The 13566-nt window shown below is 40.3% G+C and overlaps 1 protein-coding gene across 9 annotated transcripts in view; it reads left to right on the plus strand.

The window, feature by feature from the left end:
• Positions 1–13566, plus strand: part of LOC138753865 (gephyrin) — a 549882-nt gene that overhangs the window by 85450 nt on the left and 450866 nt on the right. For 5 of the 9 annotated variants that reach the window (XM_069917381.1, XM_069917382.1, XM_069917384.1 and 2 more), the window contains exon 1: positions 12568–12673. The exons of the other annotated variants lie outside the window; for them this stretch is intronic. In XM_069917381.1, coding sequence (XP_069773482.1) covers positions 12583–12673 — 91 coding nt within the window. In that variant the 5' untranslated portion in view covers positions 12568–12582. Of the gene's footprint in view, positions 1–12567; positions 12674–13566 lie in introns of those variants that run through there. 9 annotated transcript variants of the gene reach the window in all.

The raw sequence follows: 13566 nt of genomic DNA on the forward strand, positions 1-13566 counted from the left end.
CTAACCCACCCACTTAATTTTTCATCAGACATTTATATACAGTGGCATCCATAATATTTGAGACAAAGACACTCCCCCACCCCCATATTTGCCCCTGTGCTCCACAGTTTTAAATATATGATCAAACAATTTACATGTAATTAAAGTGCACATTCCAGATTTTATTCAAGGTTATTTGTGTACATTTTGGTTTGACCATGTAGAAATTACAGGACTTTTTACACATAGTCACCTCATTTCAGGGCACCATAATATTTGGGACATTTGGTGCAGAAACAAGAGAGTTGGGCTTGCTTCTAAGCTTTTGATCACCTTTGGAGTCTAGTTTCCATTTTTCTATAAGTGCCAATGCAAGTCAAAGAAGCCATTATGAGGTTGAAAAACATGAATAAAACAGTAAGAGATATCTCCCAAACCATAAGATTACCAAAATCGATGCTGGGGAGAATTTTGGCTGTGATGTACTGGGTTGTATCCACAACCTTTTTCAAGTCTTTTCTCTCAGAGGCGTTGTTGCCCCCATATCAGGCTGTGATTCAGCTGGACAGCACAATTTCCATTATACATCTACAGAAATTTGGTGAGGTTTTTGATGTCATGCCAAACCTCCTCAAACTCCTGAGGAAGTAGAGGTGCTGAAGTGCTTTCTTCAAGTTGATGTTAGTGTGTTGGGTCCAGGAAAAGGCCTCTCAGATGATGACTCCCAGGAATTTAAATATGCTCACCCTCTCCACCTCTAATATTCACTGGATAGTACACCTCTGGTTACCCTTTCTAAAGTCCACAATCAGCTCCTTGGTTTTGGTGACATTGTGTGTGATTTTATGGTTAGTAAACCATTCAGCCACCTTTCCAATCTCCCTCCTGTAAGCTGACTCACCACCTCTTTTCATGAAACCCACCTCTTTTTATACAACCATGACTCTTATGATGTAGGCAAATTTGTAGGTGGTGTTATTGTCATACTGTCAGAGGTGCTAAGCAGTGAAGCAGGGAGGCTAAGAACACACCTCTGTGGTGCTCTGGTACTGATGGAGATTGTGGTGGAAATGTTCTCACCAATTCACACTGATTGGGGTTTGGTGGTGAGGAAATCCAGGATCCAGTTGCACAGTGGGATATTGAGGCCTAGGTCTTGGAGTTTGCTAATTAGTTTTGAGGGGATGATGGTGTTTGAATACCAAACTGTAGTCGATAAAGAGTATCCTGATGTATGCATCTTTGCTCTCCAGATGTCCCAGGGATATGAGTGAAGCCAGTGAGTCTGTTGTTGCGGTAGGCAAATTGGAACAGATCCTTCTTGCTGCACAGACAGGAGCTAATATGCTTTAACATTAACCTCTTAAAACACACACTTCATCATTATGGATGTGAATACCACTGGTTGGTCGTCATTTTGATAGGTTACCACACTCTTTTTGGACACAGGTTCAATTGAGGCCTGTTTGGAATAAGTGGGTATCATAGCCTGACGGAGTGAGATGTTGAAGATATTTGAATACTTTGGCAAGTTGCTCAGCAGAGGTTTATATTATTCGGCTGTGTTTTCCTTGGAAGCACTCTCCTGAAGGTAGCCCACATGTCATCGTCGGATACTGACAATGGAGGATCATCAGTGGATGTTTGGGTGGAAAGTGGTTCTTTCTTGTTCTGGTGGTCAAATTGGGTGATGAAGGCATTGAGTTCATCTGGGAATGAAGCTTTGCTGTCTCCCACCATACCAGATTTGGTTTTGCAACAGATTATGTCAGGTTACATCAGTCTTCCACCACTTCCATGGGCAAACCAATTCCGAATCCAAAATCTCAATTCTTTGTGGATCCTAAGTATTCTGACCTTTCTGCATCAGAATATTTGAGTATTTTCCTTTGTCTTTATTTGCCCAATGTATCTTTTTGTTCTCTTAAAAGGAACATAATATTCTATGAAGAAAATGGAATTTCTTGGACATTATTACTACTAAGGCAAATGAACCATAATTTCACAAATAAAGATTTAATTTATTTCTCAGCTATTTTGAAAAAGAATATTTACAATATTGATACCCTGCTGATTGAAATCTGAGGTTTAAAAAGGCAGCAAAGCAAAATAAATTAAAAGAAATGTAGACATACAGCACAGTAACAGGTAATTTCTGTCCATGAGTCCTTGCCACCCAATTTACACCCAATTAACCTACAACCCCTGGTACATTTTGAACAGTGGGAGGAAACCAGAGCCCCCGGGTAAAACCCATGCAGACATGGGGAGGATGTAAAAAATCCTTACACTCAGTGCGGGATTCAAACCCCAGTCCCATTTGCTGGCGCTGTAAAGGCGTTGTGCTAAACATTTTTGAAGAATTTTAAAATGTTGATGTTGAAGTACAAAGGGTCTGGATTTCTGGTCATCAATCAAGGGATGGCTCAGGCTTACTGAGCTTGAAGAAGATGCCTGCGCACATTCAATGGATCCAGTGATGTGGATTTCCCTTGCAACAAATTATACCGACAATGGATCTGTTGAAGATAGGAGATGTTAAATCTCTAGTGAATTGCGAGATGACTGCAGTTGCTGGAACCTTGAGCAAACAACAAATTGCTGGAAACTCAGCAGATCAGACAACATCCATTGATAAAATTGTTCAATAAAAGAGTACAGGCCTGAAACATTGGCTGACCATTTCTACCTATGGGCGCAGAATGAAGTCAACAAAGTGGTTGTGAAGCTAATCGAGTTAAAGCATTCCTACAGGCAACAAGCCAAAAGATTTGAACAAATTTTAACAAATCAAAAACTATAAATTAAGTGTGATTTTCATGGTGATAGCAGAAATATAATAAAGAAAAGTACTTCTTAATTGATAAAAACATTGGAGTTTTTTGTTATTCTGAAGGAAAGATTTCCCACACAATTATTTTTTCAGGGCTAGAGAGTTTATTTAAGTAATTATCTGTGGAAGCAGGAACTCCACACTTAATGAGGCTCAAATTTTGATTGCTTTTTTTCTATGAATTTTCTTGGAAAAGAGCATTTTGAAAAAAATCACTGACCATATTTGGTTTTGTGCTCATTGGTACATCTAAATTCTCATAGTCACAATGAACTTCATAGTGCCATGAGTGGATTGCTTATGTTCCAGGACAACAGTCGATGAATGTCCCAACTGGACACCAAAAATCTCATCTCAGTGTAGTGGAGTAGAGCTTTGTTCACATGGATCTCAGTGATTTTCTCATGGTCTCCTGTGCAAACCAAGTGATTTTCTGCAAACTCCATTCATTAACACCAACATAATATATTGAAGATTTTGCAGTAAAGCTCAAATAACAAACAAAATTCCCTCACATTCTGCTCAATCAGTTATCAATGAAGGAATCTTTGATCTAACTAATTCAATGGCATGCCATGACATGACTGTATTTCCTTCGGAGTAGAACATTGTTAAAAGGATTGTGATCAGTACACATTCCAGGAAGCAGTATTACTTGGCTGGTTCAAGCATTGGCTGAGATTCAAGATTCCTTTATTGCCATTTAATTATAGTGAAAATGTAATATTACAGGAAAGCAGGCAAAGAGTCACCATTAGTGTTGCTTCATGCCCTTGTCAGTAAGAGAGAAAGAGTAGCAAAAGTAAGTCCCTTCATAGACACTGAGTGTCCGTGGATTTTCCTCCAGTTGCCTCAACATGAACATTGGCATCCTGAGTGCTAGTTGTAAAGCTCCGCACGACTCGGAAGACTTCAGTGCCTGAGGCCTTTCGGGAACCATTCTTGCCCTCAGCACCCTCGTGAATCCTGGTTTTGTGAGTCCTACCCCCGCAAATCACTGACTGCTCGCAGCCTGTGTAAGTCCTTCAGCTGCTGAGCCCCTTCCTGGTCTGCTGCCCTGGTCACTATCCTGTATGGTCGTCATCTCTGCTTCTCCTTCTCAACAGCACTTGTTCTCCCCATTTCTGGTGTCTGCTGCTCCCCTGGAGTCTGTAAACCCTGGTGGCCACTGCTAAGCAGAGGCACTGCCATCTTGAGCATAGAGCTGATGTTGCAGGATTTTGTTTTCAAACACTGTCAGCTCTTTAACAGATTGTTTATAGCCTAAATGGAGGTGCCAGAATTAGGACCGGGTAGTTGGACCCTGCAAAGTAGCGCTGTGGCTTCACTCCTCGGTGTCCTGAGACAGTACCTGTGGCTGCCATTACAGCACCTCTGGCAGTACTACCAATTTTCTTTCTTGCACAGCTGACCAACAGTGACAAGTGGGCATTGGAGCCAATGCACCTCAAGGTAATACACATCAGATTGGCATCCAATGGGAAGGGAGGTACACTGATAAAATAACATTTTAAGCCTGTGATTTTAAAAAAAATTAAATTTTAAATTTAGGCACAGCATGGTAACTGGTCCTTTTGGCCCATGAGTCTGTGCTGTCCAATTATGCCCAATTGACCTAGAACACCCCTCAATCCTGGTATGTTTCAAACAGTGAGAAGAAACCAGAGACCCTGGGGAAAACCCATGCCAACACAGGGAGGATGTACAAACTCCTTATGGACAGCATTGGATTAGAATCCTGGTCCCCATAGCTGGTGCTGTAACAGCAGCGTTGCCCTAGCATTCATTGTGAATGAATGCCCACAATCATTTGGCAGTGAGCAATTGGTTGTGAAACTGCAAGCTTCTCTTCAGCCAGTATACCACTTGTTTATTTCAAGTTTCAATGGGGTTGAAATGAATAAGTATCAATGATAGAAGTACCATTTCACTGATGCCAACTATTAGGTGTGATTAAAACTTTCCCCGCAGATGCAGTAACTTCAATCAAATGCTTTCTCTCCTGTGCCTCCCTCTTTTTATTACTCTCATGATGAAGGGGTGGGGAAGGATTCATCTCAAAAAATTGTTAAAGATATTTCATCACACCATATCACCTTTTAATTTTCTCTGCTCTTTGAGAAATTCCTTCCTTTGAAGTTGCTCTAATAATAGCAGTCCAAGTAAGGGAGAGCAATTGCAAAATTGTCTTCGATTTGTGATGTGGGGCCGATACAAACATTAGCAGAATAACATGCAAGCAACGACTCGAGCTAAGTGGTTTCATGATGATTCACTGTTTCAATGAGGCTATCTCTTTTAATGGAAAGCGATAACTCGTGGTCTAGCATCAGTCAGAATTCTTTATTAGCATGTTCATGCCATGTTTAAACAGGAGCAAATTTTTAAAATGAGACATCACAGGACATCCAGCCATGCAAATGTCTATCACCAGTGTGTGTCCTCCCGAAGCATGTTTAAGGACCAAAAAGTTCCTCGTGTCTTGAGAATCTTGTATGACAAAATTAGATCAAATAATACATAACTGGAAAACATTGTATTTGTCTCAGAAAAAACACACCTAAGTGCCATTCTTCTGTGATGAGTTTGTAATTTTGTTTTGATGTATTAGTGCATTCCAGCTGATTGTGTAGCTCTTGACAAACAACAGAAGGCCACCTTAAAAAAATATAAGGGAAGAAAACCATAAAATCTGAAAGTAAGTGGGCCAATAACATAAAAGAGGACTCTAAACATTTTTTAGATATATAAAGAGTTAAAGAGCAGCAAGAGTGGACAAAGAGTGTGAAAGCATGCACAAACAAGTTTTGATTTACAGACTTGAGTGCCTGGAATGGGCAGCTAGGGATAACGGTGGAAGCAGACTCAGTAATAAGTAATAGCCTTTAAGAGGCTTCTGTATAATGTGAAAGCAGCAGAATTTTAGCATCATATGAGCTGAAGGGGCCAGTCCTTGGTGCTCTAAAGTTTTATGTAAATACAAGATAGAAGAAAAGTTACTAAATTTAGATTCATGTTATATTTGACTTCTAATCAACATCAGGCATTTTGAATAAACTCTTTCACTGAAAGAGTGATGTGTTGCTTCTGCAGATTTTTTTACACAGAAATTCTGTGATATTTCTGTAAGGAAGACCTGCCATTAAGCCGGGTTTGGTTGTTTATAGTGAAACAAAACAAAGCCAGCATTTTTCTGGGTCAGTGTACACACCAAGCTGGCTTTCCATGAGCAGAAGAGGCAGGATGTGTAACTCAACAGCGTCTGCATCTAATGTCACATATAACACACTGTGTTTGACAGAATGTTAGACTGACTTTTATTTCCAAACAAAAGGCACAAAAATATTTCCCTGGTCTTGGATGCGAGGTTGAAATTAAGGTGATATTGGTGAGCAACGCCGACAGTAATGCTGTCGGTCCCTGCACTCTTCATCGTTGTTTTGAGAAAGTGTCAGGTTCGCGAGAGACGAGTCTAGACACAAGCGTTTAATATCAAACATAACTCATATTAACACACAACAATTAATAGAGAGCATGGGAAAACCGTAGTGGGAATTAAACACGCGCATTATAAAAGAGCGTGGGAAAATATGCACACTGTATAAAACAGCGTGGGAAATTACACACACAATTTAATAAAACGTGCACAATGTATAAAAGAGTGTGGTAAAATCTATTGCAGGTATTGATCTGTAGCAGTGGATTTCAAACTTTTTCTTTCCACTCACATGCCACTTTAAATAATCCATTACTAATCACCACTGTCTATCATTGGGGGCTGGTGGCGGGTTGCCGGGGTGGGGGTGGTGGGTGGGGGAGTGGGACGGTGGGAAAACTGAGGACAAACCCACAGACCAGCTTTCTCACAGCACAAGACGACTAGAGGCACCAGGAGTAAACCAAGCAATTATCGGCCTGTATGTTTGACGTCAGTGGTGAGCAAACTAATGGAAAATGTTCTTAGAGATGGTATATATTATTATCTTATCTGGATAGACACGGGACGATTAGGAACAGTCAACATAGAGTTGTGCGCGGAAGGTCATGTTTGACAAATCTTATTGAATTTTTTGAAGAAGTTACCAGGAAAATTGACAAGGCTAAGGTGATGGATGTTGTCTATATGGACTTCAGTGAGGCCCCTGATAAGGTCCCACACGGATGGTTAGTTAGGAAGGTTCAATCATTAGGTGTGAATATAGAAGTGGTAAAATGGATTCAACAGTGGCTGAATGGGAGATGTCAGAGAGTGGTAGTGAATAACTGTTTGGCAGGTTGGAGGCCGGTGACTGTCGTTGTACCTCAAGGATCTTTACTGGGTCCATTGATGTTTGTTATATACATTAATGATCTTAGATGATAGGGTGGTAAATTGGATTAGTAAATATGCAGATGATACTAAGACAGGTGGCGTTGTGAATAATGAAGGTTTTAAAAGCTCGCAGAGAGATTTGGGCAAGTGGGGTGAAAGTCAACAAATGGAGTTTAATGCTGACAAATGTGAGGTGCTACATTTTGGTAAGACTAATCAAAATAGGACAGACATGGCGAATGGTAAGGCGTTAAAGAATGCAATTGAACAGAGAGATCTAGGAATAATGGTACACAGTACCCTGAAGGTGGAATCTCAGGTGGCTAGGATAGTGAAGAAGGCCTTTGGAATGGTGGCCTTTATAAATCAGAGCATAGAGTTGGGAGGTAATGTTAAAATTGTACAAGGCCAATTTTGGAATTTTGTGTTCAGTCTGGTCTCTAAATTATAGCACCTAAGTTGTAGAGAAAGGTTAAACAAGTTCGGTCTTTGTTCCTTGGAGTGTAGACAGCTGAGGGGGATTTGATGTAGGCTTTTTAAATTTTGAGGCGGATGGAATAGATGTGGATAGACTTTTTCCATTGAGGATAGGAAAGATTCAAACATGAGGACATGAGCTGAGAGTTGGGAGGGCAAAAATTTAGGTGCCATATGAGGGAATTTTTTCACTCAGAGAGTGGTGTCTGTTTGGAATGAGCTTCCAGTGGAAGTAGTGGAGGCATGTACAATATTATCTTTTATGAAAAAATTTGGTAGCTATATGGATGGAAAGGGTATGGAGGGTTATGGGCAGAGTGCAGGTCAGTGAGACTAGGAGAGTTTCGGCACAGACTAGAAGGGGCTGCTTTAATTGTGATATGGTTATAGGTGTTACGTTAAAAAGGAGCAAATGTCCCGGAATGAAATGGCTGCGAAAGAAGCAAAATTAACAGTTATAAAACTGACTCGTTTCACTGGTTTCAACAGAAGTACAGAGATCCCTTCTCATCAGGATTGTCCACTATGATACCATGTATTCCCAGAAATTTCATCATGTGTTATGCAGCTGAATCACATGATTTCATTTGTATCTAATGGACATTTATTTGATTTGCTGATATTTTCTGCTTGTTTAAAAATGTTGCTTTTGTGCGAAATATATCATCAGGTCCTGAATGAATTATTTGTTTCAAACAGAGATCAATTATGCAATTAACAATCTAAAGAACATAAAGGAATGAGAAAACAGTGATATTACAAAAGCCACTTGTGCTTCTATATATCAAAAGAACACCAAATAAATATTGCTGATTCAACAAAGGTTTTACTTGCATAAGTGAATTCTAATTCATTTTCTTACATTTACATTTTACAATGCCAAGGATGTTTTAAAAATAATCAATAAAATCAAAATCAAACCTAACTCTCTTCCAACAGGACACAATTCTTAAGTTGGTTAATAGCTCTTCAATATGTGCTTGACAGTGTTTATTACAATTCAAAATGGGACATAGAGAACATTTGTCTAAGGCTAAATTGTCTTGGTTTTATTTTGATCGGACTCCCTGGTGTGACAGGTGTAAGAGAGGAGAATCCTCATTAATTTATATGTTCTGGTCTTGTCCTAGTCTAGAAATATACAGAAGAGAGGTTTTCCATACTTTTATCAGAATTTTTAATATAGATTTAATACCGAATCCTTTGGAGGTCCTCTTCGGTACATTGGGAGGGAATGATTCTTCTTTGTCTTGTTCAGATTTGTGCTATCTCTTTTGCCTCTCTTTTGGTGAAGCGTGTGATTTTACTTAAAAGGTAGGATGCTGCCCCACCTACTCATGATCAGTGGTTTCATTATGTAGTGACCTGTTTGAATATGGAATAGATTTGTTATTAATAATTCAGATATAAGATTCCAGAAGTTATGGGGGTCATTTATGACTCACTATCTTACTTCATCATTTTTCTCTAATGCAATTCATTTGCCTGGTTTGTATCTTTTCCATGTTCTTTATATTGTTATTTTACCTTCATTTTTCTTTTAAAACTATTCCTATCTAGCATCTGACAACGCAGTTAGGTAAGGGGTTTGAGTTTTTATCCTTTACTATTTTCTTTTTTTTTGCATTATTAGAGTTTTTTTCTAAAAAAGGTACCATATATTTTGACCGCCAGATAAATTGCCTAATTTTAAGGATTTTATCATATATCGGCCATATAAGTCTACTCCAAAGATCGTGATGGCTAGGATGTTACCTGGACTTCAGGAACTGAGTTGCAGGGAAAGGTTAAGCAGGTTAGGAATTTATTCCCTGGAGCATAAAAGAATAAGGGGAGATTTGATAGAGGTATTTAAAGTTACGAGGGGGATGGAGAGAGTAAATGTAAATAGTCTTTTTCCACTGAGGATAGGTGAGATACAAACCAGAGGATATGGGTTAAGGGTGAAAGGGGAAAAGTTAGTATAATTTTTTACACCAATTATATCTTACCCCACAAAAGCCGAAATTTCAGAGCCGTGTTTCAGATGTGGGACTGAGACAGGAATTTTTCTACGTGCCACATAGTCGTATGTGAAAGTGAGGCCATTTTGGCAAGAAATCGCAGAAAATTTAACCAGGATAACAGGAGTGGCCTTCGGCGACCCGGAGCTCTATCTATTAAGTAATTTCATGGAAATAGGCGACAAATTGACCAAATATCAAATCTGTATCGCAATCACTTGGAGGTCCAATTCCCCTCCACTTATACCACAATGGACTGTGGAAATGAACAGCTGATGGGAAAAAAATCACATATAACTTGAAGAATAAATATGACACTTTTGTAAAGGTATACCTGGACCACATAGGGGCCCAGATACAGTAATATTATATATGTATATATATGCTGAACCAAGCCATGAAAGACCCCAACAATGAAGACACTGTTTACATCCGGTACCGCACGGATGGCAGTCTCTTCAATCTGAGGCGCCTGCAAGCTCACACCAAGACACAAGAGAAACTTGTCCGTGAACTACTCTTTGCAGATGATGCCGCTTTAGTTGCCCATTCAGAGCCAGCTCTTCAGCGCTTGACGTCCTGCTTTGCGGAAACTGCCAAAATGTTTGGCCTGGAAGTCAGCCTGAAGAAAACTGAGGTCCTCCATCAGCCAGCTCCCCACCATGACTACCAGCCCCCCCCACATCTCCATCGGGCACACAAAACTCAAAACGGTCAACCAGTTTACCTATCTCGGCTGCACCATTTCATCAGATGCAAGGATCGACAATGAGATAGACAACAGACTCGCCAAGGCAAATAGCGCCTTTGGAAGACTACACAAAAGAGTCTGGAAAAACAACCAACTGAAAAACCTCACAAAGATAAGCGTATACAGAGCCGTTGTCATACCCACACTCCTGTTCGGCTCCGAATCATGGGTCCTCTACCGGCACCACCTACGGCTCCTAGAACGCTTCCACCAGCGTTGTCTCCGCTCCATCCTCAACATCCATTGGAGCGCTCACACCCCTAACGTCGAGGTACTCGAGATGGCAGAGGTCGACAGCATCGAGTCCACGCTGCTGAAGATCCAGCTGCGCTGGATGGGTCACGTCTCCAGAATGGAGGACCATCGCCTTCCCAAGATCGTATTATATGGCGAGCTCTCCACTGGCCACCGTGACAGAGGTGCACCAAAGAAAAGGTACAAGGACTGCCTAAAGAAATCTCTTGGTGCCTGCCACATTGACCACCGCCAGTGGGCTGATAACGCCTCAAACCGTGCATCTTGGCGCCTCACAGTTTGGCGGGCAGCAGCCTCCTTTGAAGAAGACCGCAGAGCCCACCTCACTGACAAAAGGCAAAGGAGGAAAAACCCAACACCCAACCCCAACCAACCAATTTTCCCTTGCAACCGCTGCAATCGTGTCTGCCTGTCCCGCATCGGACTGGTCAGCCACAAACGAGCCTGCAGCTGACGTGGACTTTTTACCCCCTCCATAAATCTTCGTCCGCGAAGCCAAGCCAAAGATATATATGTAAAAATATAGTTTCCCCAACTTGACTCTCTATACTTAAGATTTATGTTAGCTCTGATGGTGAATGTATGGAAGGGGAGGGAGGGAGGAACTTTTTTGTTTTAATTTGTTGTGTTTGTGAGAAAAAGTTTAATATTTTATCTATTTAAAATGGCACTATGTATCATTTTGGGGAAAAAAATAAAATATTCAAAAGGGAAAAATTTAGAGGGAACATTAGAGGGAATTTCTTCACACAGAATAGTGAGTATATGGAACGAGCTGCCAGCTGAAGTGAATGCAGGTTCAATTTTAACATTTAAGAAGAATTTGGACAGGTACATGGATGGGAGAGGTATGGAGGGCTATGGACTGGGTGCAGGCCAGTGGGAGTAGGAAGAAAAATAGGCCCTTGGGCGCTTCTAGTTTGTGTTGAGCTGCTCTAATCTTATATGGTTCTATTTTGTGTCAATGTAAATCAAGAAAATCTGCAGACGGTTTGAAACTCAATGAGCCGAGCAGCATATTCTTTATGTATCAAAGATAAGGAGCACTGTAGAGTATTTGTGCATTTGGAACTTGACCAAATGATATGCTCTTCTCTGCTTACTCTCGATTAAAGGGCTGAATTGTGTGAGATTTTCTCACACTTTGGATTTTTCATGCATCAGGCTGTCATTGTTGACACGAGATGACTTGAAGTTTTCAAGGAGTTGAGTTGCTTTGTTTTTGTACTGCTTGCTATTGTTGATTAGATCTTGAAAGATGCTAAAGTTATATTGATTTGCCTGGTTATATGGGTAACTATTTATTAAAATTTGCATCAACATGCAATGCTGCAAACAATCATCAACCAGCCTTGTGCTGCTTGGGGGATGTGATAGGGTGCTCTGAAACATTGTGCTGCTTTAATTCATGTTCACTCCTGAGCTCTGGATGTCACGAATGTATTCTGTCAATGAATCGGAACTTTTTTGATGCAAATAAAAATGTAGTTCTTGCTAGCTATATTATTGTTTACAGTATGTTCTTTCATTAAGATTTCATTAATTCAGAGTACTGAATGACGAGACTAACAGAATAAAATGTTTTCATGGTCAAAGCTTCAATTAGCATTTTTAAATCTTATAAATATGCCATTACTTTCAAAGCAGTATGTGGATTCAAGGCTATCGTTCTGCACAATGGTGCATTTTTACGACTTCTCTCGAGGATAATGAGTGTGATCCAAGTCTAATGCTATTTGCCAGCCTCTATCAGTGTCCCACTTTATCTACAAGCGTGACTTGTAGCCTGATCGTTCTTGACTGCCAGTGAAAGGAAGGTTGCACAATATGGCTACCCATTGAACAATCATTTCAGCTGCACATGCTCTCCCAAAACAAGATAGATATTTTATATTTTTTGTTTGCTTTAAACTGTATTTGGTCTGAGGAGAGAATAATTGTTTCATTTCTGGTAAGAAATCCAGAAGACCTGATGTCAAAATATTCTGCTATTGCCCAAGTATACTTGGGAGCTGGGAATTCTGAGCTCTTCTGTTTGGAAGATAGCAGCATGACAATAAAAGGTAGGCGTTATGATGCATTGAACAACTCAGCTTATCATTGAGGTTGCTAAGATACAGATATCTTCAATTGGGTTATCGTTTGTTGCAGTTACTATATTTTGATAATGTAGCATTTACACTTTCTGCTCACTGAGTTTGTCTCTCACTTCTTCCTCTTTCCCCTGTTGACTACCCCCCCCCCCCACCCACCACCCCCAGTCCCAAACTCCTTTTACATTTCAGAGGTAGCAATATTTTTGCCAAACTTTGGATCCTTTACCATGGGGAACAATTCCTGGGAAGCTAACAATAATGGTATCTGGGAAAGGCCATTTTGTAGTTAAAGTATTTATAGGATGGATTAGCAAGCTATACATTTTATTCATCAATCCATTTGGCTTTTATGATATTTCTTAGGGTGACGTGATAGCCTTGTTGTTAACACTACGCTATTACAGCAGCAGTAACTCCGGTTCAAATCCACCGCCGCCTGTAAGGAATTGTATGTTCTCTCCATGACCACAATGCTTCCTGTGGGTGCTCCAAAGGCAAATGGGGTTAGGAGGTTAATTGGTTGCATGGGTGTATTTGGGCAGCACAGTTTGTGGGCCGAAAGGGTCTCTTACCCTGCTGAATCTCTAAATTAAACAAAGTTTAATGTGGCCTCTTGCACATTATTATGTTGAGCATCAGAGTCTGAACTGATTTGAGGTGTCACTATTGATGTAGATAGCTGCAACATCACTGGGACAAAGAAATGAAAGCTCAACCAGAGTACTAACTCTTGATGATTTTCTTCCTGGTGAATGAAGATGGTTGGTTTGACTGTGATGGTATCAAGATGAAAATGTTTTCAGCTTTTGGTTGGTATGAGTGTTGAACTCACTGTTTGAAAAGATGATGGAGTCAGAAAT

Source organism: Narcine bancroftii, chromosome 2 (genome assembly GCF_036971445.1).
Source record: "Narcine bancroftii isolate sNarBan1 chromosome 2, sNarBan1.hap1, whole genome shotgun sequence".
Classification (NCBI taxonomy): domain Eukaryota; kingdom Metazoa; phylum Chordata; class Chondrichthyes; order Torpediniformes; family Narcinidae; genus Narcine; species Narcine bancroftii.